This window comes from Hermetia illucens, chromosome 7 (assembly GCF_905115235.1).
Source record: "Hermetia illucens chromosome 7, iHerIll2.2.curated.20191125, whole genome shotgun sequence".
Lineage (NCBI taxonomy): Eukaryota > Metazoa > Arthropoda > Insecta > Diptera > Stratiomyidae > Hermetia > Hermetia illucens.
In genome coordinates this window covers 5,319,430-5,346,505 of record NC_051855.1, presented here as the reverse complement: position 1 = coordinate 5,346,505, position 27,076 = coordinate 5,319,430, and the positions used below count along the sequence as shown (strand labels likewise).

The 27,076-nt window shown below is 45.0% G+C and overlaps 1 protein-coding gene across 1 annotated transcript in view; it reads right to left on the bottom strand.

The window, feature by feature from the left end:
• The window catches only part of LOC119660773 (eukaryotic translation initiation factor 4 gamma 3), an 82,477-nt gene extending 59,534 nt beyond the window's left edge, over positions 1-22,943 (bottom strand). The window contains exon 1 of the mRNA XM_038069543.1: positions 21,263-22,943. Within this exon, the coding sequence (XP_037925471.1) occupies positions 21,263-21,265 (3 nt within the window). The 5' untranslated portion in view covers positions 21,266-22,943. The remainder of the gene's footprint in view (positions 1-21,262) is intronic.
• Positions 22,944-27,076: the final 4,133 nt, after the last annotated feature.

Below are 27,076 nucleotides of genomic sequence, written 5' to 3'. Positions count from 1 at the left end.
TTGTAGCATGATAGATTCTGGTCATATTAGCCACATATCTGCTTTTCCTCTTTTGCTTAAACGGCTATCTCACGTTTGTTTTCTTCTGGTTGAGAATTTGCTGATAATCATGGTGAAGTGTTTCTGCGGATTGTGGGTTGGATCCTCGGTGTTGGTTCATTGGCTGAGCTTTTAACATTGGTTTCCACTCATAACATTGAGACCGTAATCATGAAGTCATCAGGCGCAGAGAGGCTGATGTCCTACTGGAGTGTCTACTCCTCCTCCCTAATTTGTCTAGAGTCGTGAGCCTTACAGACTATGTAAGGCAGCCCTTCTGAAAACAGTTGGGCTCCCGAACTCTTAAGATTTTCCAAGATTTATTCAAATGACGTTTATGGATCCTCTTGGAATCTCCTTCAACAACTTTTCAAAGTTTTCGAGGAACTTCTTTGAGGCTCCCTTCCTATGTTATTTGTAGTTTTTTGGAAACTCTATTTAATCCCTGAACATCGGTGCTGCCTCTAGTGAAATGCAGCTGCACTATCATATTATGTCCAGGCGAGAGGGGTGGCTGCTCCCATGCAAGTAGTCTCAGTCGCCTACTTATTTATTTATTTATTTAATGAGGACAATACACAGAAAGCAAATTTCTTATTACATATTATCCTCAGAGGGAGGAGCAAGTAAATGACATATTTTGCGCTTAAAGCTAGACAGGGACATAGAGTCAAATGAACCAAGCTGTAGGGCATTGTACGACCGGCAAAACCTCGGGATCGGAGAGTGAAAGTAAATCTCGAGCTCGGCGAAGGGCACATCAAAAATGTCCGCATTACGTGTGTCATGAGACGAGGCGATACGGAGAGTAATATCCGAGTTGGCGGAGCAGTCCATCAGACCATTGCAGAGTTTGAAAAGAGTACACATATCAAGGAAAATACGGCGTTGCTGTAGGGAGGGGAGATTGAGGGTGCGGAGTCGTGACGGATAATCAACCCGTGGAAGGTTCTTTTTGCAAAAGAGGGTCCGGGTGAATTTGCGTTGTACAGCTTCAAGAGCGCGGCCGTCACGGATGCGGTAGGGGGACCAGACTACAGAGCAGTATTCAAGGATGTTTTTGACAAGGGAATTGAAGAGTATTAAGGAGGGCTGGATTGAGGTAAAGTCGGACGAGGAACGTAGGATAAAACCAGACATTTTGGAAGCTCTATTGATGATGTCAACGAAGTGGGAATTGAAACGAAGTTTATCGTCGAATATTACACCCAGGTCTTTGAAGGAGGTCAGTAGTGAAAGAGGTTGACCACTGAGAGAATAGGAAAAGGATGATGGGGAGGGTTTCAGGGAATAGCGCATCCAGTGGCATTTGTTGACATTCAGTGTTAGCTTGTTGACCGAACACCAACGGGCTAAATTATCAAGGTTGGATTGTAAGAGAGCACAGTCCAATGGAGAGGAAACAGAGGCAAACAATTTAAGATCGTCTGCGTAAAGCAAATACGGACAGGTGAGGATGGAGGCGAGGTCATTGATAAAAAACAGGAAGAGTAGCGGGCCAAGTATAGAGCCTTGGGGAACACCAGAGGAAGGAGAGAAGGAACGAGATGAGTGACCATGAAAAGAAACTTTGCAGGAACGGTATGAGAGATAGGAGGAAAGCCAGGAGATGATTGAGGGAGGGAACTCTAGCGAAGAAAGTTTAGAGAGGAGAATGTTATGGTCAACGGTGTCAAAGGCTTTGGAGAAATCAGTATAAATAGCATGTACCTCCTGTCGTGAATTCAAGCGTTTAGCAACAAAGTTGGTAAAGACCAGAAGATTTGAAGCCGTTGATCTATGTTTCACGAAACCATGCTGCTCTTTGACAATGAGGTGATCGAAGTGCGCGGTCAACCAGTCGTTGACGTATCTTTCTAGGATTTTGGAGCAAGAGGAGAGAAGGGAAATGGGGCGGTAGTTCACAGCAAGGGAAGGGTCTCCGCTCTTGGGGATAGGAATGATAAGGGCCTCTTTCCAAAGACGGGGAAAGTAGCATTCGTCTAGACTTTTGTTGTAGATTATACACAGGGGGAGGGAAATGTGTTTTCTACAGTTAAGGAGGAAGAAATTAGGAAGCCCATCGGGGCCAGGTCCGACATTGGGGTCAAGGTTACCAATGAGGAACTCAACCAAGGAAGGCGTAAGGAGAGGAATGGCTAGTGATTCGGAGGAGTCTGTGGTTATGAAAGGTGTAGAGGGTGAAGGGCTCGAGCGAGAAAACACTGAAGAGAAGTAGGTGCAGAGAAGGTCGCAGGATTGTTGTGGGGAGTTGGCAGTGGAGTCAGCGAAGCTGATAGAAGAAGGGACAGAATGAGTTGGATTACGAGAGTTGCGAGTGTGAGACCAAAAGAGTTTTAAGTTACCGCGGGCAAGGGCGGCTTCGACGCTCAATAGGTACCTTTTACGCGCCTTTCTGACCATTGACTTCACAGTAGATCGTATAGCTTTAAAGTGAGCAAGGTCGGCGTCATTTTTAGAAGCCAGAAACTGCTTCCTCAGTGTATGTTTCAAGCGCATGTTAATATGAAGTTCCGTTGTGAACCAAGTTGGGAAAGAACGTAGGCAGGGAGGGGAAGAAGGGACATAACAGGAGAGGAGATCAGAGAGGATAATGTAGAAGGTGTTAAGAGCTTGATCACACGATGAATTACTTAATAAATGAATCCAGTTGAAAGACGCTAAAGCTGAGTTCAGACCGTCAAAATTGGCTTTGCGGAAGTTGAACTTAGTGGGTTTACGCTTGGTTTTGGGTTTTGAACGAGGGAGCTCCGCTTCAAATTCAACCGCGGGATGGTGAGCGTCGGTTTTTACATACGGGGATGTGCCAGGAAATAAAGAGAGGTGGCGCTCGGGGAGGTTGGAAAGGAAGAGATCGAGAGTGCGGCCCAAGGAGTTTTTGGTGGTGTTGAAATTCAGGGCAGAGCAAGTATACATAAAGGAAGAAAGTGGGAGGGAAGAATGGGAGAGGTTGTTGGAAGGAATTGGAAGACTAGGATGATTAGGCCAGTTGAGCATGGGGAGGTTGAAATCTCCACAAAGGAAGAAAGGGAGGGAAGGGAATCTGACGGTAAGGAGTTCAGACAAACTGTCAAACAATTCTTCATACAGGTGAGAAGGGCTAGCACAGGGGACATAAACACAAGAAACAATGAACGGGAGGAAGTTGGGCGGGGAGACACGAAGAGCAACACAATCAAAAGGAAAGCCAGAGGAGGAGAAGACGAGTTCAGCGGGGAGTGAATCTTTTATAGCAATTAGGACTCCACCGCCAGTGGACTTACGAGAAGCATCCCGGTCCCTGTCACAACGGAAAGTGGAGTACTCTTCGGGGAGCTCAGGGTATAATATGGCATCGTCTAGCCAGGTCTCGGAGATACAGATGTCATGATGTTGCTGAGCCAGCGCGGATAAATTGAAGGCCCCCAGCTTGGTTCTTAAACCCCTGACGTTTTGATAAAACATACAGACAGTGAACATGGATCCAGTTATATAGCTCGGCGAGGCAGGCGGGTTGCCCTGAAATTTACCCGCGAATTGCGGCGCTTATACGGCTTTATGAATACACCTTCAGGCCAGAAAGAAGGGTTGCCGAGGACATCAACTTCGTGTGGGTAAGTAATCTTGAAAGATGCAATGACCCGGTCGGTGTTGTCGTCTTTTGTGAGTTTAATGCAGGACAGAGGAGAAAGCAAACCAACTTTGCTCCTTATATACTCCAGAACATGCAATTATACTCTACAATATGCACATCTAGTAGTAATATGGAAAACCAGATACGCATTAAAGATTGCTACAACAACCTTACGGCAGACATTGATAGCAACATATTATAGGATGAGCTTGTAGCACAACACAACAGAAAAGTGCTTGCCGACGACGAGGACCTGGTACTGTGAGTGAGCGGGACCTTGTAAGAGAGTAACTTTGTCTCACCTTTCAGGTAATTTTAGACTTTAATGTGATGCTATTTTAAGTCAATCACTTGGACGTTTGTAAACACTTTTTGGAACTTTTGCGACATTGAGCATTGTGTTACGAAGAAAAATAATTTTGCCATACATTTTTGCTTGTTTTCCCACATTATTCCCGACATTGTACAGCGTGCCAATGCATTAAATAAAATCCAATGCCGTTTTATGCCAATTTGGCTACTTTCAAAGCCATGCCACAATAACATTTAGAGATATCCAAGGACACAAATACTTAATTCCTTAGCAACGAAGTAAAAGATTCTTCGTAGTAACATGGGTGGAACACGCAAGAAAAAGAAAACGGCTCCAAACAAACCTGGTTAAGGCGTTATTAAGGACATCCTCCTTAGCTTCAGATACATTCGTTGTAAAAAAGTAATTCCGAAATCCAAATTAAACACTACAATGTTAAATGTAAGAGATCTCATAAGTAGACAAGTCGAAACACCGAAAACTGCTTTAGTTTTTTTTTATAATTTTGTGCCCTCCCTTATTAGGCCGGTAGGCAGTTTGGTTCATTTGGGAAATAAATTGTCGATGGTATCAACCCGCCTCTCTGTGTTCTGACAGGGAGACAATATTTGTGAACTAAGAACCCCGGCCCTCATCTCGCCGAACTGCTAGCATTTGGATAGCTCCACCACGTGCCATCCAGTTCTACATATTCCTCTACTTGTTTGCACTGATGAAGGGAACAAGTGGTTCCCGAAATATCGGTATTTGCAAGAATAAATACCCACACCAACGAAAAAGAAACAACAAGTTTTTATTATTACAATTAATTAATCGTTCTTTGATTAACATGGCCGTAAAGCCTCAAGCGGTTTTTAATAGTTTGCTCAAATTCAAAAAAAAAAAGCATGGCTGCACTCGATGAAGACATCAAATTTCTCAAACTATGCTTGAAGTATGGTGTCACGCCTAAATCCCATGTGGTTAGTATTAAGTCAGGTTTAAGTTTACCCTCTAATCTTACTAGATCAGTAGAAGAAACCTTAATTAGGACTAGTGTTAAAAAGCTTCATGCAAAATTAGCCTCTACCACACTGAAGGCATATAATGCGCACTTGCAATTAGCAGCAACAGAAAACTGTGCGGAATCTACTTTCTTCAAAATTCAACGGGGTTACGAATGTGAAAAGGAACGCAAGCGGACTTTGCTAAGGAAAAAGCTCAGCCTATTGATAAAAAACTCCCCGCACACTAGTCATGAAAAACCAACGGTAAGTACTATTCCTAATCAAGTTATTAACAAATCCTCTACTAGTTTCAACAAGGATGAAATGGATCTCCTAAACAAGTGTTGGAACTACGCTGTAAAAACCGACCTGCCAGTTGAGCACACTGTAGTAGATGTAGAAGGAACTATAAAATTCATGGGCAATGAAGCAAAGGAGGAAATCCGGCATGAAATGTCAAAAGCCATGGCTCACCAGAACAGGATTCGGAAGTCTGCTAACCGGCGTGAAATCAAGATCGTACGAGAACTGAAGAAGAAGCCGATATACTACTTAAAAGCGGATAAGGGCAACATGATCGTAATTATGGACAAGCAACATTACGATAACCTTGTTATGGAAAAGTTGACTGGTGGAAACTATTTCGAACTAAGAAATGACCCGCTACCAGGCTCTATAAAAAGAGTAGAGAAGGCCCTCAAAGAATGCTCTCTAGTGGTTGGTAATCCCACCAAGCTGCGGATGCCAAACCCCTCGTTACCTAGAATTAGATGCCAACCAAAAATTCATAAACCAGGCAATGAGATGAGGGAGATCATTCCAGATTCAAACTCCCCTACGTACAACATCGCTAAATGGTTGGTCGATGAATGCCAAAAATTGGGATCCATTAACGGAAACCAATCCGTAAAAAACTCGAAAGAATTGATTGATAGATTGAGTGCAGTGGGGGCTTTGGCGGATAATGAACGACTAGTGTCATTTGACGTCAAAGCTCTATTCCCAAGCACGCCTGTAAAAGAAGCCATAATAAAATTTGAAGAGTGGCTACTACGGTTTGGTTCGACCCCAGAATGGAGGAAAAAGGCTAAACAATATGCGAGGTTGGCTTCCCTCTGCATGAGTGAGAACTATTTCACATTCAGGGGTAAATATTTCAAAACGACCTCAGGTGTAGCGATGGGCAATCCCCTCTCCCCACTCCTTAGTGAAATTTTCATGGCATCACTAGAGGAAAAAATGGAGGATGGATTATTGGCAAATAAATGGTTCAGGTACGTGGACGACATTTTGGCCGTGATCCCGGACACAAATATCCAAAATATGCAGGATAAAATCAACACGCTGCACCCTAACATAACCTTCAGCCACGAGATTGAAGCGAATAATCAATTGGCTTTCCTAGATTTGACAATCAAACGTCAAAACGGATAAGTTTCAGGAAAGCGACCAGCACTCAACGTACAATCCCTGCCACTTCGTTCCACAGCTACCAACACAAAATGGCTGCTTATGGCACCATGATCCACCGCCTCCTAACAATTCCGCTCACTGAGGAAGACTACCGGAGCGAAAAACTCTATATCTTGGACACGGCTATGAAGAACGGGTACCCTAGCGCCGCCATAGAAACAATGATTAAGAAACACACCCGAAGGTTAGAACGTAGTAATCTTACTACACTCTATAGCCAACAATTAACCTTAACTGCTCAAAAAAGATCAAGTGTTACCTTCTCAAATTTGTCCAAACACATACAAAGCACATTGAAAAGGTTTGACATACAGCTGGTAGGATCAAGCCGTATCTACCAGCTAAAAACCCAACTGGCGAGGGAAAAAGATCGAAAAACGGTAGAAGAGATGAGAGCGGCATTTATAAAATCGTCTGCTCAGATTGCCCGAAGGTATATATCGGGCAAACAAAAAGATTGGCAACCACCAGATTTAGGGAGCACATGAAGGAGGCAGAGCTGGCTGTGAAGCACTCCCGAAAACCCACTAAATCTATATTTTGGGGTTTATATTCACCGCGCTTAGGAACTGATCTTTCATCTTTTCTTCTTTTTATACAGACTGGACGTTCTGTTTCGAGAGTTGGGAAGGAGAGGTTTTGTCGAAACCCGTAGCCGTGCTCAAAATTCCGCTAGGGCAAATGGCTTCTCGCCGCAAACACGAAGGAGGCAGATTCAGCCGCTCTGTTAAACTTCTGATTTCCGGTGAACCGTTATCAAGTCCACTACATACCATTCCCAAACAAGTCGGAATACAGGAAGCTCGTGCTTCGGGGTATAAAGGTTTTGAGTTCTGTGAGAAGCTTCTGCGCACATTTTTCCACTCGTATATAGCTACAAATCCAACATTCCTTCATAGTTTTCCAAACTGCAAGATATATGTACATATTACACCCTGTTGTGGTATCGACGAATTGATATGTTATGATGACCTCATAAAAATGTTACATCATTTTTCACATGTATAAGAAGCCTCCCTTAAAATTCACACAAATGTCGGATACCAGTCGACTCAGCTGTGAATGTGACCTGGGTCAAATCAGGGTGAAAAAAATGTACACCTCCCCTTCGCATAAGTATACGGGGAGCATTCCCTTAATCCCAACAGAAAATGATCCCACTCGCTGCATGTAAAGGAACACTCAGACCACATATGTATTCTCACCAAATTTAATGGCTGTTTCGTAGTAAATCGGGTGTGACAGACGGACAAATAGACAGACGGCTTCAACTCTCGGGCAATGGAGTGGGGAAGCCAAAAAAACAAATGAAAGGGGAAGAATCTTACTCGAGATATTTTCCTGCCTAAATATTACCCTGGCTAACATCAGAAGTGCAAACATTTTTAGGCGTGTAAAGCTAGGCTCCGTTGTTGATCCTACTTCGAAAGTGATTCGCTGCTGCTTCGCATGGCGACCACCAGAACAATAAATTCTCACCTGAGAAACCAGAAATAGGTTGGTCATTAAGAGCACTTGGTGAGGATACATTTCTGGAGATATTGCAGTGAACACCGAGTTTACCGGAACGGCCGTAGAAAAAGTATCGCAGTTGCTCCAACAGATATACCGAGTATGTGACGCTTCCATGCCGAGACGTGCACACTCTCGGAAGCGCAACCCTAACTACTAGTGGAACCCTGAAATAGTGGAGTGTCGTACGGAATGATAGAAGGCCAAAAGGCAGAGCCAGTGCCGAAGAAACACGCCAGAGTATGAACAAGGGTACCTAGAATATAAACAGATACGCCAAAATTTGCAGTAGGCCATCACGAAAAGTAAAAATTATTGCTTCAAGCGTCTCTGTGATGAGGCAAACTCCGGTCTATGGGGAGGAGCATCCAAGTCGGTTATGTCGGCAATAAAAAGCAAAAGGTCCCCTCTTATTGTGTGGGAGATAGCATTGCTCCCTCAACATCCGGAAACAATCTTCCCAATGATATCAATGAGCGCCGAAAGCATCCCTGCAGTAACCACAATCTTTGACGCACAGGAAAAGATTTGAGATACCGCAGCCCCCGGAATTGACCGAATCCCCAACAAGGCGCTGAAACTGGCAATGAGAATGACACCAAGAATGTTTGCACGGGTATTTACAGACCGCCTAAAAGAAGGGCTCTTCCCCGCAGAGTGGAAAATACAAAAGCTGGTATTGATCTCGAAGACAGGTAAGCCGATAGGTGAACCAACATCCTATAGACTTATCTGTCTTCAGAAGACAATAGTTTCGGGCGAGCGCAATGCTGACCGCATTGCCTACAGTGCATTGTAGTGTACCGTTATGGTCAATGAATCAAGTGCTCTAACACTACACTAACAAGGCACTGATCCAATATGGACGAAAACGAACAACGGACGTCACATAAGAACTCCCCCAAAAATAAAAAACCTTTATCTACCATTTTGTGTATAGCTTACATAAGTACATTTGAGTGGGGATTCGTCCCATTTGTACCTAACTGATAACGTCTATGCATCTAGTTTGTCAAACCCTTCACTTTAGTATCATATTGATTTCCAAAGTCTAAAAATGTAATAAATTCGCACGAAAGTGACAACTTTAATCTATTATAACTTAATAATATTGCGATTTCCACCAAACTTGGCAGTATCATGCCGTATAGCACTGACTATATTACTGCAAAAGTTAATGATTCTAGAATGAGCTTAAGAGGGGGGCTGTTTCCTAATCAATTTTTGAGAAAAATTACGTATAATAAATGTGATCTTGAGGCCTACATAACATGTGCATGGGCCAGCATATTTTGTTTCAGATAGTTGCGTTTGTTTCTTCCAGAGAACGGGCCATTAAAGCAAGTTACCCTTTTCGTACCCCCGCACTCCCCTCCATTTCAGCCATTGTCAAAAGTAATACCGGATTCGTAAAGTACTAATTGAGACACTTGATACCCCACACGACTATACTTGGCGAACAAAAATTACACACCCCCTTTTACATGGATCTCCTCATATTTCAATTCAACCTGGAACTATGTTACTTCCTACAGGCAATGGGGTTTACGGGTACCACCTTTCTACTAAATTTTGTATCAAAAGAAGAAACCGTTTCTGAGATATAAGATGTGACAGACAGACGGACAGACAGTAAACCGATTTGAATGAGGTATTGTGTTAAACAAAACCTTGAAGGGCAACTATAATAGTCTCTCGTCATAATAATGACGTAACACACGTTTTAGAGTGGATTCTTTTTACGCGAAATACCAAACTTTGACCTTGTTAATAATAATTGGGTCGCCTTCAATAATAATAATCATATCCTATCCTATTTTGCTATCACTGATGTCCGAAGGATAATAATAATAATCATTGGCGCAACAATCCAGTGGGATCAGGGCCTTGAAGTGTGTTAGAGTACTTCATTCAAAACCATAACGGTACACTATAGGATTACTGTACCCTGTAGGAGACAATGTAGTTAGCATTGCGCTCGCCTGAGATTATTGCATAGATTTGACTCAGGTACTCATTCACAACTGAGTCGACTGGTATCCGACATCCAATCACAAACAAACAGCACATCGATTTTTCGTTTACGGGAAGCCCCCCTTAAACTCAACAGAGAACCTTGTCACTTCCTACATGTAAAAGATTCACAGACCATATGGTCTCACTAATAGGTGAGGTGACAATAGGTCCGACCGTTTCCGAATGAATCAGGTGTGACAAATTGTCAGACAGAATCTTATTCTGGTTTCAAAAAGAAGGAGAAGAAGAAAAGTACAAGGAAATCCGAACGTCTATGTCTATCACGTTTGAGTTACTGCTGGACATGATCAACTCCGAAGTGTACTGTTATCAAGTCGACAATTAATCACCCAAACATGAAAGACCAAAACTGATCAATAGAGAAAGTGAATAGTTCCGTCAAACTAGATCTTACCCAAGTTTGGTGGCTCGCCAAAAACTGTTTACAGTTTGGATGAGATGTGTTGCCTTACAATATTCTTCAGTTTAGATTTTTGCACACCAAGGATCAAAGTTTCATGAGGGCTGGGTGGGAGACGACAAAAGTTGTTGAGGTTTACTTTTCAAGCGGATGTTCGGTTATTGCAACACAGCGTGCATATCAGAATCGCTTTAATTTAGCCCCGTTGGCTCCCGTCCCAGACCGCAAATCAATTGTTACATGGATCACTACATTCAGACAAACTGTAAGTGCGACAAGTATACAAGGAAACTTGTAAAAATGTCCAGCTGGCCATCCAGCGAAGCAAAAAGGAACGCTTTAAGGAGCTATGCTCTGAGTTGGATGTAAATATGTGAAGGGAGCACCAATAGAGTGATGATGAGACGATTCAGAGGCTGGTCATTCCCGCAGGGATCCCTGAAAGTGGCGGAACTTCCGGCAATAACCGTAGGCGAGCTATTGAAGATCTTCAGCAGAATAGGTGATACCAAAGCTCCGGGTCTGGATGGAATACAAAAGAGGGCCTTCAAATCGAGACCACATGTACGCTGAGTTGTCCGAAGCGTGCATGTCCGAGGGGATATTCCCTACAGCACGGAAACGGCAGAAGCTGATATTGTTGACTAAGACAGGCAAACCTTCACAGGTGAACCCTCCTCCTAAAGGCGTATATGCCTTCTAGACATTATGAAGAAAATCTTGGAACGTTTAATCTATAATAGGTTGCTCCTAGTTGTTGAGACCCAAGGAAGCCTTTCAGATCGGCAATATAGGTTCGATACCTGGTCCCTATCAATTTCAGTGCCCTTGTGGAGAGTTACTTGTGAGGACGGACGCTCTTTTACGACACCAATGATGGACCTGAGGAATACATTGTCTCCGCAGGTTTCCCACATCATGTACAATGATGTACTTAATTTTCTGGTCCCGGAGGAGGCCACAATGGTGGGTTACAGCGATGACATTATACTGGTTGTGATCCCAATTTTCGCGAAGATGAGGAGTTGTAATCATGCGAAGCAATCAGTGCTGTTAGGGCTTGGTTGGCTGGCGCGGGGCAGGCACTTGCACTCGAAAAGACGGAAGCGGTCGTCATCACCAAGCGCCGGAAGAGAAATGTCGCTCCCATTGGAACTGGGAGTCATATAATCAGTTCCAAGCCAGCAATCAGTGTTGATAAGTGCAAAGTTCAATTTTAAAATACACGTTTAGTATACTTGCGAAAAGGCATCTATCCAGGCCGATTGTAGGAGATCTGCGGCATATTTCTATGGTACTTGTAGCCAGGGTGGTGAGTCCCATCTTGTTATATGCAGTCCCGTTTTAGGGAACAGCGCTGAATATTTTATTTAATACAGATAAACTGAGTGCAGTCTACTGAAGAACAGCCTTGAAGGTCTGTTCTGCCTTCAGGATCGCCTCAGATGATGTAGCATTCATCATCTCGGGAATGGTACCGAATGACAGTAGACGAGATGACGGACACACATAACATCAAGGAGATCTCTCCTTTATCGGAAGCATAAAATGCCGAAAGGGAGAGATTACTAATTAGATAAGTATTCGAATGAAGAGAGGCTGTTACTCACTTTTCTGGTAATAGGCTCATCTTTTTGGGATTACACCCAAAGTGTAAACAAGTCGGAATACCGGAAGCTCGCGCTTCGGGTATAAAGGTTTTGTGTTCATCTTATGTAAGAGACGCACATATCTCTGTCCGTATATAGCTACAAATCCAACATAATCCATCATATTTTTCCAAACTACGAGACATACGTACATATTAGAGCCATAGATATCACGCTCACCCTAAACAAACAAACTGCCTATTACCTGCTGTACACATATATGCACGTATCTAAATTTATCGTACCCATATTTCCGATTTACGTCTTATTCTATCTGAATTAGGCACTACCCGCAAAGTTCATTAGCACGCATATATTATATACCTACATACACACATGTCTGGTTGACAAATAACTAAAAAACTAAAACAAAATAATTGTCTGCGACCCAATTCATAAGAATTCATTTCGTTGTGGTATTGACGAATTGATATGTGATGATGACGTCATGCGGATTGTAGAGTGCACGAAATTCACAAAAAATTGTAAAGTTTCACCCCCAATAACTTTGTTAATAATAGTTGGATTTTCTTCAAACTTGACCAAACTGTGCATTATGTTCTTCATTATACTCATGCCAAATTTTGTATTTCTGGGATGAACATAAGGGGGGGTCCCGGGTAAATTTCTAAAATGTGGAAATGTACTATTATTAACTTTATTTGTGCAGATATCGGAGCCGGATATATTTTGAGGCCTAGATTTCGTAGAGATGCACCACTGTGATTTTTTCCAGATTTTTCGGTTGGATAGGTTCTGAGAACGAGACCTGTTACACTTTTTGTGGGTCATATTTTCAACCCTTACTCCCCTATGTTTCATCTAATATCAAATATTGAACCAGATTCGAAAAGTACTAATTGAGACCTTTCATTTGACACCCTACTTGGCTACATTCTGTGAAAAAAAAATTTGCACCCTCCATTCACATGTACGGAGAGCCCCCCCTTAAACTTAACGCAAGATGGCGCCACTTACTGCATGTAAAGGGATCACCAGATTACATACTCTCACCAATTTTCGTGACAATCGGTCTAGCCGTTTCCGAATAAATCGGGTGTGACAGACAGACAGACAGACAGACAGACAGACGGACAGACAGACACCGTCACCATTCTAATAAGGTTTTGTTTCACACAAAACCTTAAAAAAAAATTACAGACGACTACTATTTCCTACACCCCCTGACCATTTCGGTAACACTGTTCTTCCCACTAGATAGCAACAGCAATGGGACTACCCAAAAGAGGGTTGTTGGACTCACAGGCTGATCGGGAAATAGCTGGAGAGAAAATATGGGGAGATCAATTATAATCTCATCCAGGTTCCCAACGGCCATGGAGGATACCGACAATGCTTGTATAAATTTAAATTTGACCCCCCCTGCTGATTGTCCCGGAGGATCCAGCGCAACTATTTTTCCGATACCCAAGGTTCGGGGAAGAAAGGAGAAAGTTAGAGGAGACTCTATTTGAAATGCTACCACCGGAAAATGTTGTCCAAAAAATGGTAACTTACCAGAAAGATTGGGATGCGATTAACTCCATAATCGTAATGAGTCAAAGTAAACTCCAAAAACCAGAAGAGGTTTGGAAGCGCAGTTATGAAAGCCGCCAGTAAAAGAAAGATGGCCAAGCTAAAGTTAATTCCACCCCGTGATCAAAGGGTAGTATAGGTCCCAGGGCGAAACGCGGATTGGTACCCACGATGGAGCATAAAACCTGGGAAATGCCTGCTGAACCCAACACCAATAGCTCTACTACCAAACCCTATCTCCACCTCCACGTGGTGACCGCTGGGAGCTCTTTCTTAACGAAAAGCTGCAAACGGAGAAGGATGAAGGCGAGTGTCCCGCGCCTAAAAACGGGACAAATTGTACCAACTGGTCTTCCAGGTTAGGGGTTGGGTAGGGCTGACAACCCTACACGGAAAACAACTTGTTACGAAACCACAACAGGAGCCTCGGACAGGACGGATTTGAAAAGGACGGACCCGGCAACGAACACGGAATAACGATTTGCGCATTTTCTCATGGAACGTGCGCTCCCTGTACAGTGATGAAGCTGACGAGCAGCTAGCCGATACCCTGTCCCAATATAGGGCTGATATAACAGCGTTGCAAGAGATGCGATGGACAGGGACCGGTTTCCTGGAGAAGAGCCACTACACCATATATTATAGCGGTCATCCAGTAAACCATGTGCTCGGAAAAGGTTTCTTAGTCAGCCAAAAAATGAAACCTGCTGTTATCGGCTTTGAAAACATAAACGGACGGCTATGCACTCTGCGCTTGCGAGGCAAGTTTAGAAATATAAGCCTCATAAACGTTCACGCCCCTACAGAGGAGACTGCAGAGTCGGAGAAGGATACCTTCTACGAGGCAGTAGAACGAACCCTCGAAGCCTGTCCCAGATATGATATCAAAATCATACTTGGCGATTTTAACAGCCAAGTAGGGAAGGAGCCCGTATTCAGGCGATACGTTGGCTCCCATAGCTTACATGAAAAAACAAATGATAACGGACTGCGGACTATTCAATTAGCAGGGTCACACGAAATGGTTGTTGGAAGTACCTGGTTTGCGCGGAAAGCGTGGGCCTCTCCAGACGGGTCCACTTTCAACCAAATTGACCACGTGTTGATCGAACGCCGCCACCTCTCAGCCTTGATGAATGTCAGAACATATAGGGGGGCCAATATAGACTCGGATCACTATCTCGTTGGCATGGTGCTCCGAGCTCGAATCAATACCACCTAGAATCCCCTCTGTCAATCAGGTGAGAGTGAACACTGAAGCCATCCACAACACAACCCTCCGCAACACCTATAAGAGGGAAATGGATGCCGCAATAACCGCAGTCAACAGAGGACCTGGAGATGAAGCATCAACTAATGATCTTCACAATCACCTGAAGAACGTTATCATGGATACGGCCACAAACATACTTGGTCCCAGCCGCAAAAGGAGTCGGAACGGCTGGTTTGACGATGAATGTAAGCTAGCAACGGAACGGAAGAATGCCGCATACCAAGTAATGTTGCATTCTCAAAGAACGCGGGCACGCGCAGAGACTTATCACGAACTCCGTCGAGCGGAGAAGCGACTTTACAGACGGAAAAAGGAAGCCTGGGAGAACCAAGAAGTCTGTGAGCTAGAAAAGTACAGGGAGCAGAAGTTTTACCAACAAGTCAGCAGGATGAAACCTTATACACCTCGATGCTCATCCTGCCGAGACAAAGAGGGAAATCTGATTTCCAACAGAATGGGCATATTAGAGCGATGGGTTGAGTACTTTGATGAGCTACTGAACAACCAGAACATCGGCGAGTTGGAGGTCCCGCCAACTGAAGACGACGGACAAATACTGCCACCATCAAGTTTAGGAGAAACAGTCCGTGCAATTCATCGGCTAAAAAATCATAAGTCGCCAGGAGCCGATGGAATTACAGCCGAATTGGTTAAATATGGAGGCGACCAGTTACACCAAGTGGTTCATCAACTTGTGCTCAAGGTATGGGACAGCGAATCAATGCCTGACGATTGGTAACGAGGCATTATCTGTCTCATACATAAAAAGGGAGATATCACACAGTGCAGCAATTATAAAGGTATCACGTTGCTGAGTACCATCTATAAGATATTCTCCACTATCTTGCTAGGCCCGATAGCCCCATACGCCCAGAACATCATTGGCCCATACCAAAGAGGCTTGACTCCAGGCAAATCAGCAACAGATCAGATTTTCTCTCTGCGGCAAGCGATGGAAAAACTGTTGGAATATGGACAACAGTTGCACCATCTGTTCATCGACTTTAAAGCCGCCTATGATAGCATAGCCAGGGTAAAACTGTACACGGCCATGAGAGAATTCGGTATCCCGACGAAATTATTAGGTTGTTGCAAATGAAATGTCGGATTTTTCAATGAAGTGAAGTTAGTTATGATTTTAATGTTTAAAACTGCCGCAAGGTGACTCTGGTGGTATGGGATAATTGAGTATAAATAGTCCTTCGTTCGATCAAGGAGTCATTTCAGTTTCAATCGAATTGAAGTTCCAAGTAAAACTCAAAGAAAAAAGCATGGAAGGGAGTCAAAAACGTCTACTTTTTCTATATGAATTTAAACTTGGTCACAACGCAGCGGAGGCAACCAGAAACATTTGCAGAGCATTTGGAGCTGACGCAGCAAATGAACGAACGACACAGCGGTGGTTCGAAAAATTCCGATCAGGCGACATGACCCTCCAAAGTGAACCTCGTGGACACCCAGGACCATCGATCGACAACGACGAGTTGCGTTTGATAGTGGAATCTGATCCCCGATCATCGATTCGTGACATTGCAGAGAAAATAGGCGTACACTATTCCACAGTATCTCGGCACTTACAACAGCTTGGAAAGGTGAAGAAGCTTGATAAGTGGGTTCCGCATGAACTCAACGAGCAAAACATGGCGCTGCGAATGGAAATATCCAGTTCTCTACTCAACCGCAACAGGAATAATCCCTTTTTGCGCAGAATAGTGACATGCGATGAAAAGTGGATATTGTACGACAACCGTCGCAGATCAGCGCAATGGCTAGATGCCGATCAGCCTCCATAACATATGCCAAAACCGAGCCTTCACCCGAAGAAGGTAATGGTAACTGTTTGGTGGTCTGCATCTGGAATTATTCATTATTCGTTTTTGGAGCGTGATGAAACAATTAATGCAGAGAAATATTGTGCCCAACTTGATGAAATGCACGAGAAATAACATGTTCAGCGGCCTAGATTGGTCAACAGAGATGGAGTGATACTGCTCCATGATAACGCCCGACCTCATGTTTCCAGAATGACGATCCAAAAATTAAATGAATTACGATATGAGACTCTTCCTCATCCACCATATTCACCCGACCTCTCGCCAACCGACTACCACTTTTTTAAGCATTTGGATCACTTTTTGACGGGGAAACAATTCAGCAATGAAGTAGCTGTCAAAAGTGCCTTTGAAGAATTTCTTAGCTCTAGAAACCCAGACTTTTACCAAACTGGAATAAATGCCCTTGTATCTCGTTGGGAGAAGTGCATTGAAGCTGCTGGTTCTTATTTTGACTAACAAAAATTAATTTTCATAAAAGTTATAGTTTTTTTGAAATTTTACTCAAATATCCGACATTTCATTTGCAACAACCTAATAATTTGATACCATCTTGCCGCGCACGTACGTACCGACCTTGCTTTGTCCGGTAATGATTACTCTTGCACAGCTTTTCGTAAACCCTATCGTCTATAAGGCTAGAATCCAGAGGTGTGTCTCAAAAGCCTTTCAAACGCTGTTCCAGCTCCTCCCTACATGGGTGGAAATATATCTATCTCAGCCTCGTACTTTGGAGCAAGAAACTCTCCACGGTTTCTACACACAGGGATATGGGAAGCATAATCTGTTACAGGATCAGCCAGTTTTTTCCCTCGTAATAGACCCTTTATTTGATGTGGCACTTGCGGAAAGCAGCACTCGGTTACCCTTTTTACCACCAGGGGTTTTGTGTTTACCTCGGTCCCATCTTCCAGCTGGAGAGCGACGCAAACCACCGCTGAGACCTTTTCAGCTGACACCCCGCCTACTCCAGAAACTTCTACATTTCTTTTCCTCTTCTTCAAGCGAAGCTTTTGGGCCAAGTCTTCGGTAATATAATTACTTTGGCTTCCCTGGTCAATGACACAGCGAACTGGGATTCGACGACCATCTTTCGCCGCAAGCTTCACGACGGCCGTTGGGAGGATAAAACTGGAACAGGATTGTAGAATTCTCAGCGTGATGGGTTACACTGAATGTAGATGTTTGTTTTCCCTCATCACTGTTTACCGGGTGAAGTATAGTAATATACTGTTCCTTGCAAATGCAGCATTTAAGGTACTTTCGCTTTTGGGAAGGTTCCCGTTTTTTATGTTTATGTGAAGCACAGAAAATGCATAGGGAATGGTGCCGGAGCAGCTTATATTTTCGTTACTCTTTGCCAACTAGGAATAACCGACTGCAGAATGACTACTCATGCATATGAAACATTTTAAAAACGACGAGAAGCGTTTCCTCTTTGTGCACTCTCTTTCTGCTGCTGCATACCACTCATCCTATCCCAACACGGAGACATTACCACGAATCTATTTTCAAGAACTGGTCAATCTCACCGATGGTGGCGGACATTTTGGGATTCTGTAACGATGTGTCGAACTGCGCGCGTGCCGTGCGATATCTAAGGGAAAGTAATAAGCGCTTGAGTCTCCTTTTCTATTAGGGCTCGCCGATACCTATACCGTCGATCCAGGAGATCCCAAGCTTGCGCACAATTTTCCTCACAGACCCTTAAGTGATATATCCCTCGCTTTGCAGCGCCCTTTAGTTTACTTTGGAGTATCATTAAACGCTCCGCATAGCTAATATCGGAACCATCGTAGACTAAATTGAATAAACTCCTAAAAAATTCGCAATGGCTAATATATCCTTGAAATAAAGAGATTTCTAGGGCCGGCGGACTACGTCATGGTCTATAACTCCGACTCCAAGAGGCCAGGTTCTCCATTGGCGGATATCCACTTGAGTCCGGCCCATCGTGCCTTGGCGAATGGCTAAGAGCTCCTTAATCACCTCCAGCTGATCTCATGCTTGTATAGGGAGCTTTACTTTTTTGAGTTTTTTGAAATTTTACTCAAATATCCGACATTTCATTTGCAACAACCTAATAATAAGACTGACTAGGCTGACCCTGACCAATGTGCGAGGACAGATAAAAGCAGCAGGATCACTCTCAAGACCATTCGACATCAACAACGGTCTACGACAAGGGGATGCGCTATCATGCGTCGTCTTTAACCTGGCCCTCAAGAAAGTGATCCGTGATGCCGAGGTAAATGCAAGAGGTACGATCCTCTTGAAGTCCACCCAACTACTGGCCTATGCTGACGATATCGACATCATGGGAAGAACCACCCGAGATGTACAAACTGCCTTCATCCAGATCGAGCAGGCGGCGCGAGATCTTGGGCTGCATATCAACGAAGGCAAGACAAAATATATGGTGGCAACGTCAGCACCGAAGACGAATCAACCAACATCAAACCGCACTGGTCAAACACAAACACGAACAAGAATAAGGATAGGAGAATACAACTTTGAGACCGTTGACAATTTCTCCTATCTAGGGTTGAAAATCACAACCGATAACAACTACGATGATGAAATCCGCGCACGGTTGTTGTCAGCCAACAGAGCCTATTTCAGCTTACAAACACTGTTCCGCTCGAAACGTCTCACCATAGGGTCAAAGCTCTTACTGTACAAGACTATGATCTTGCCAGTCCTCATGTATTCCTCGGAAACTTGGGTTCTTACCAAGAAAAATTGCGAACTCTTGGCCGCGTTCGAGAGAAGAATCCTCCGAAGAATTTTTGGCCCCCTACATGAGGATGGACGATTCCGTAGCCTATGAAAGTCTATGAGGGCAATATCTATGGTAGAAAAAGAAGACGAGGCAGACCCTGCCTGAGATGGAGCGATGCCGTGGGTCAGGACGCCAGACAGCTTTTAGGGATATCGAATCGGTTGTTGCGCCGTTGATGATGATGATGAAATACCTAATGGTGGTTCCACGGGGTGGAAGGAAGTTGGACGTGGTTTTAATGGGTAAAAGTCCCTCACAGGACAGTGTCTTTTGGAGATTTCCACGTACCAGAAAGAAAGGCAGACAAACACTGAACCGACCTTAATAAGATTTTGTTTTAAACAAAACCCAAAAATAAACCAAGTCTAGTGAATATTTCTACACTAACGAGTAGTGTAGCAATACTATTAGGCCTACAAATAAGTTCTGTCGGTTTTCACAATAGATGGCGTAGCTTGTTTTTTATTCCATTGATCCACATTTCCAAACATTCATCGGAAAGCTACTGTCAATAGGCACAAACGTCAGTATAAATTATTTAATTGAAGTGTAAACAACAATACTTTTTTCATCAACGAAAATGGCCAATTTTGTACCAAATAATGTGTTTTTGCGGGGAGTTCTACTTCATTATTTCAATATGAAGAAAAAAGCAACCGAAAGTCATCGCATTTTGGTGGAAGTTTATGGTGACCATGCTCTATCTGAACGAAGGTGTCAGAGGTGGTTTGGACGGTTTAAAAGTGACAATTTTGACTTGGAAGACGAAGAGCGCGCCGGACGGCCAACAATTTTTGAAGATGAAGAATTAGAGGCATTGCTCGACCAAGATCCATCTCAAACGCAAGAAGAACTTGGAAAAAAACACTTGGAGTCACTCAGCAAGCCGGGGGGGTTTTCTGCATCGAATAGTTACTGGCGATGAAAAGTGGATCCATTACGATAATCCCAAGCGTCGGGTAACTTGGGGATACCCCGGCCATGCCGCATCATCGACGGCCAAAGCGAATATTCATGGTTTTAATTTGTTGATTGTTTGGGAAGATGATAGTTCTTCCGATGGGGAATTGTCGAGAATATGAGTAAAAACTAATAGACAAATACTTGAAATAAATAAATAGCTTCTTCGGGTGAAATCAACCATTTTCAATGGGGGGACCAAACATCTGGAAATAGAAATTGGGGAACTGAATTCAGAAGACACACGGTTTACTGGAGACTCAAAGGGAACTGCAAATACTGTTCAGCGCCAAACATTTATCAATAAACCCCATGCAGACGAATTCCTTTCTAAGAAACTGATTGCAAAGGGAAATCTTGCAACAAGCCTCTGCTTCTTTTCGCACTTTCGCCTCGAACGTGGCAAATCTGAAAATTTGCTCTTAACCTTCTGAGTCCATCATCCACCAGATGACTTCAAAAAGCACGGCCATAAAATACAAAACCGCATTCAGTTTCTCATACCCTGGCTCTAGTGAATTTTGGGAGCGACTCAGAGTGGCAAGTAAGATGGTTGCATTAAAATGAGGTGCGGGCACATTTTTGTGCGACCCAATGTAAGGGTTACTAAGCTGACTTGAGCGATCGTTTATGACAGAATTTGAGAAACCAAAACCACCAAAAACGACTTGAAATTGCACCAGTTTCTCGTCAGTACCCAATCACACACCGAAGTCCTCCACAGCACTCCCCACAACTGGTAATTGCTATCTTTCACGAGGCGGCCGAGTCACCATGCTTAGGATGCAAAGTGCAAACTACCACCTGATCAAAACCACAATTTCATGTTCTGTTGAATTCATGAGTTAATCACTTACCATTTATTCAGATTTTATTAAAACTTTGACCAAACTGAGCATCATATGCTTTCTGTTCCGTACACACATACAATCCCGGCCTCGCACTCACGGGGTTCGGGGGGTTATTGTCAATTACCCACGGCTTCGTGGAAATGTTCCACGAGACGAAACTTGCGACGTTTCACGGCGACTCGGTAGACGCAAACCGTGCTTTCCTGGAGTCAATTACCGCAGGTCTTCTATGATCTGATCGCGTGAACAGACGTTTTTGAATTGTTACCGACGAAATTTAGGGGATCTGAGCCGAAAAACGTCCGCGACACGTGTAACGCACACACACAGCACAGCACCTATCAGTGGTAACTCTATTTAGCCTTTTGACACAACCTGTCAACGAAGACGATCGGGTTGGTCATTTTACCACCATGAGCCGATTTCTGCCTGACCGCTTCGCGCCCTTGACGCTCCTGTCGTGGTCCTAGTTGTTATCAATGGGGCCGGTCGTCGGGAAGGGTCTGGACGCCGTCTGAGCGTAGCGAATTGATGGAAACTTGGATAGAAACTAGCTCCGTGTGCAATGCAGTGATCAGTCTGACTTTTTGCTCAAAATCCAAATCGAGAATTCTCTAGTGAGTGCTCCTGTTCCGTTCGCTTTAATAATTTAGAGTTACAAACGGCGGTTGTCTGTCCCGAACTCACTCGTTGCGCCGGCCTTATGCTCGGGGGCAGCTACGTCTGCTCCGCTATGTTCCGGCCGGTGCAGGCTGCGTATTATTTGCTGATTTACAAATTCAGTTTTCCCCCTTTTTATGTATTTATGGTGCACGAGTGCAATCGCAGAGCTGCTGAGCTCTGTCGGGTTATGCGATTAAAGCGACTCTACTGCGACCGGCGTACGAAACGTGCTGGCGCCCTAAACGCCAACTGCAACTTTCCTAAGCATAGTCCGCACTCACTCGGAGGGAATAGGTGATCGACAATCGCCTACGGAGACGTCCGCCTAGAGGAATGGGGCTGGTGTCGCGGGACAATCACCTCCGAGATTAACCGCATGCACTATATATCGATAACACTAGCAAACAGATGGCAACGATATTAGGGTTTTGATGTAGAATTGACGCGTAATCGGGTCAAGCGCCTCGACTCGTTCTTTTGTGCCCAGTCGGGCAGTGTGCTTCGATTGTAAAGCTTCCGCCACCTCGCGGTCGCACGCTCACTACCTCGCACTAATCACTCAGTTCCCCATACACGGCACAGGATAACCTTTAGTAAAAATTCAGTAAAATCCAAATGTCTGGCGACACGAGTCTATCAAGACGTCCTGCTCCACGACGGAGCATACGAAATGTCAAATTGTTTGCACACTTTCCGACTGCAACTGCACACTTTCTTTTTCTTACAGCCAAGTATAATTTGCTTCCTCACGATATCGAGAAACCAGTCGAAAATTTCGCACTCGTGGCAAAATTGATGTTGAACCGTTGTTTTATCTTCGGCACTTGTTTCTTAGTTTATTCTCTTATTGATTTGAGGGAATCACGAAAAAGGCAATCTTACTATCAATATGATATAAAAAGTGCGTCTGTAGCACGGACAATAACGCTATTACGACGGCTAACGTATACACCCGTGGACCGTGTGAGTAGGAACTCTTCCGAAATATCTGGTCGCGGCACACAACGTCTGACTTCAATGCTGACGTTTCAGTGCATCACGGTGGTAGCTGCTTTTCCCTTGACGATTCCTTCCTCGCCAATCTCGCGAAGTGTTCCGTTCCAGGTTCGCGTCCAACAGCGATTGTTATTACTTCAAAACATAGAGAAGAAATATCGAATCAGCTGAGAAATAAAAAGAATTTTCATCTAAAACACATTACATATAATTAGATTTCGTAAATAATGACCTCATCAATTCCGTTTTTACAGTTAAACATTGGTAAGATATCGAAAAGATATTCACCACGATGTACGTAGGGGGCTTTGCGAGGCTCACTAGCGACAAACTCCACTCAGCTTGTGGCAATCAGCATCAAAGTAAAGCCACAATCGAATGAGGTGATTTTTACTAAAAGTGAAATGTCATAAATGGTGAATAAACATTTTAAAACTAACAACTTAAACATTTTGAAGCGATTCAATGTGATGATTTGTTATCTGAAACTGAAACTTTATTTTTAGTTAGACCGCTCGAATATAATACTTCCAAAATCGGTTCTCTTAAGGAGGTCATCCCGTGTGCCGGGTTGGAGAAATATTGTCAGCTACAAGGTATTGTAACTAAATCCCTCACGACTTCCCTTGATGTCCTGGGACTTTCGGACAGTCTGGTTCAAACTATGCAGGAGTACGCCGGGGATCGCCCTCCCTGCACCGGAGAAGGTGCTAATAGGACCCCAAGCCAAAGTGGAACAGCATACGCCGAGGGCTGCGTGGTCAATGGGGAGCTTGGTCTTTAGTATGCGAACTGTGAATACCTTGGGCACCTTCAGTTTCAAATAAGAAGGGTGGGCATTCTTCCCGGACTACTCGTAGGACCAAGACATGGACTCAATTAATAAAAAAACCGACGATAGAAGAGCAGGCGATGATGCCAGGCGCATCATCGGAGGACGAGCTGCTGGCCTCCAGCCAGGAGACAGTGGCCGTCGAGAGCAGTACACTCGGTGCCAGCCGTAGCACTGTTATGCTGAAACCAACCGCAGGGACCTCCCGGAGCGAGGCGTCAGACGGACTAGTGGCTTCCAGCCTGGAACCCACTGCCATCAGGCTGGGTGTAGCGAGTACCAGACATAGTACTCCTGACCCGAAGCCCTCATCGTCGGGGGATCCCTCGAAAGCGAAAACCGACAAGAACGTCGGTCGCCGCAAACCGGCTAAGAAGCGAAGGTCCACGGGTGTCCTGCTCAAGAGTCAGTACCAGAAGGCCATGCATATTCTCGGCAAGATTGCCAAGAATAAGGAGGCCGGTACTGTCGACGAGCGGGATGAAAAAGACCTCGCTAAATACCAAGCGATTGTTGTTGAATACAACAGCAAACGCCGGGCTGACGAGCAGAAGGCGAAGCCCATCGCTCTAAAACGCAACCGATCTCAAGGCGAGGTCGAACAAGATAAGAAGCGGAGCAGAGTGGGCAAGAGCGCAGACGCCAAGCAACATACGAAGGAAATTGTACAGCAACCGTCAGCCGGCGGGCCACGTACTGCGAAGCCCTTCAGCGATGTGGCCAGGAGTCACTTACGGGTGGCGCTGGCGGATGGCAATTCTGCTAGCGGCAAACTAACGCTGGAGGTGTGGACTAGTGTTGAGGCTAGGCTGTCGGGCATGGTCTATGAACATCTCGTGGAAACCGGAGGCAAACGTCCGGGACTCACTCCCCACTTTGATTTATCTCAGGTGGTCCGTGGGTCCCACGTGATAGCTTGCATGGACCAGTTCTCTAAGGACTTTCTCGGCTCGTGCGTCGCTAAGATCAGCGACGCTTGGGAGAGCGTTAAGCTCAAGATTATCCCTTACGACGAGATTCCCAGGAGACCGGTCGCTCGCATTTGGTTGCCGAAGATCCGCATGGAGAAGGACAAGCTCGTCCATTTCCTGCGCCTTCACAACCCCGGGATTCCCATGGACGACTAGGTTGTTATAAAGGAGGAGGAACCTCAGATAAACAGTCAGCTCGTACTACTCCGCATAAATGAGGAGTGCCTGGAGGCACTGAAAAAGGCCGATTACAAAGTGTGGTTCGGAGTCAGGAATGCCAAAGTAAAAGTGTTCCGCTCTGCAAAACCGGACGACGACCTTGACCCAATCGACGCCGCCAACGAGCTGTTGGAGGAGATGACGATCGACGGTCCGACGGGGGCTGACAAACCCCCCACGCAAGCAGATCATGCTGAGGGTAACGCAGATAAATCTGCAGCACTCGAAGTGTGCCTCGGCTAATCTGCTCGTCTTCCTCTTAGAGGAAGACATCGACATCGCATTAATACAGGAGCCCTGGGTCGGAAGCGACCAAACCATCAAAGGGCTCCAAAGCAAATATTTTAATTTATTCCACAGCACAGGAGACGCTGATCAGACTAAACCTAGAGCATGTATTCTTGCGAGGAAGAGTCTGCACGCTTTCCTGTGCCCGGACCTGAGTTCCAGTGACCTAGTTGTGGTCAAGCTGGAGCAGGTGGGGGCAGAGAACGTGTATATTTCCTCGGCGTACATGGCTCACGACCGATCAGCTCCGCCAGAAGAACTACAACATCTGACGAACACCATAACACCAAAGAAAGCCAACCTGCTGATAGGCTGCGACGCAAATGCAAGGCATACGCTTTGGGACAGTCCCGAAATCAACGAAAGAGGTGAGTCATTCTTTCATTTTATTATTACTTCAAATCTATCGGTGTGTAACAGGGGCAGTACACCAACCTTCCATTTCCCCTGCTCGGAGAACTGTGACGGTTGGGAGGAGGTCCTTGATATCACCCTAATAACCGACAATACGATTCTTAGGGTGGAGGACTGGAGAGTGTCTGACCAGAGATCCTTCTCTGACCACAGTTGGATACTCTTCAGTCTAGATCTCGTCGCAGAGGTCTCCAAGCCCTTTAGAGACCCCAGGGGGATCGACTGGAGAAAGTTTGGTCAGGTAATTAAGAACAAACTCTCCGGTGCGCAAATTGGTAGGATTGGCACGACAGACGAACTGGAGTCAAAGGTCTGGGCTCTGGAGAAGGCTTTTGATACCGTCTTCAAAGTCTCGTGCCCTGCTAAGTACAGCAAAAAGACCCTGCCACCGTGGTGGAACGAAGATCTCTCTAGTCTCAGGAAGCTGACCAGAGAAATCTTCAACATCTGCTACAGGCAAAAATACTGGCAGCCATACAAGGACTGCCTAAAGAAGTACAAGTCGGCCATCAGGACCGCCAAGAGGCGGTCTTGGCTAGACTATTGTCAGAACATTGAAAGCACTAGTGAATCCGCGAGGCTCAATAAGATTCTGTCCAAGGAACATAAGAGTCCATCCTTCCTTAAAAAGTCGGAAGGCTCCTGGACGGAATCTTCTAGTGAAACCTTGGAGCTGCTGGTGCAAATGCACTTTCTCTCCAGCGAGGAGGACTGTGAGTCAGAACCTCGCTTGGAGGGTTTGCGGCAACCCCAGCTGTGCGAGACTATCAAATCGGTAATTACCGGGGATAGGATCGGCTGGGCTATAAACAGCTTCTCCGCATACAAATTTCCAGGCCCAGATGGCATAATGCCAGTCATGCTACAGAAGCAGCAGGAAAGGGTTGTGCCGTGGCTTGTTGAGATTTACCGGAGCTGCATCACTTTCGGATACATACCGCAGTCCTGGAGGCACGCACGGGTGGTTTTCATACCGAAAGCGGGCAGGCGCGGTCATGAGTCCGCGAAGTACTTTCGGCCAATTAGCCTGACCTCTTTCGTGCTGAAGACCCTAGAACGCGTCCTGGACATTCACTTAAGGACGATTATGGAGAGAACGCCTTTCTCTAAGTCACAGCATGCCTACCTCAAAGGAAAATCCACAGAAACCGCTCTCCACGAGGTAATTGGCACGGTTGAGCGGTCGCTGCTGTACAAGCAGTATACCCTTGCTGCCTTCTTGGATATAGAAGGAGCTTTCAACAACGTCAGTACCAACGCCATCAAGGAAGCCTTGACCGGTATTGGATTGGAGGGGTATGTCACGCATTGGATTATATCCATGCTGAGTACCAGGATAATCCAGTCCGATCTGGGAGGCAACCACTTGACCAGAGCTGTGAACAGAGGCACGCCCCAGGGGGGTGCCATGTCACCGGCGCTCTGGTTAATAGTAAT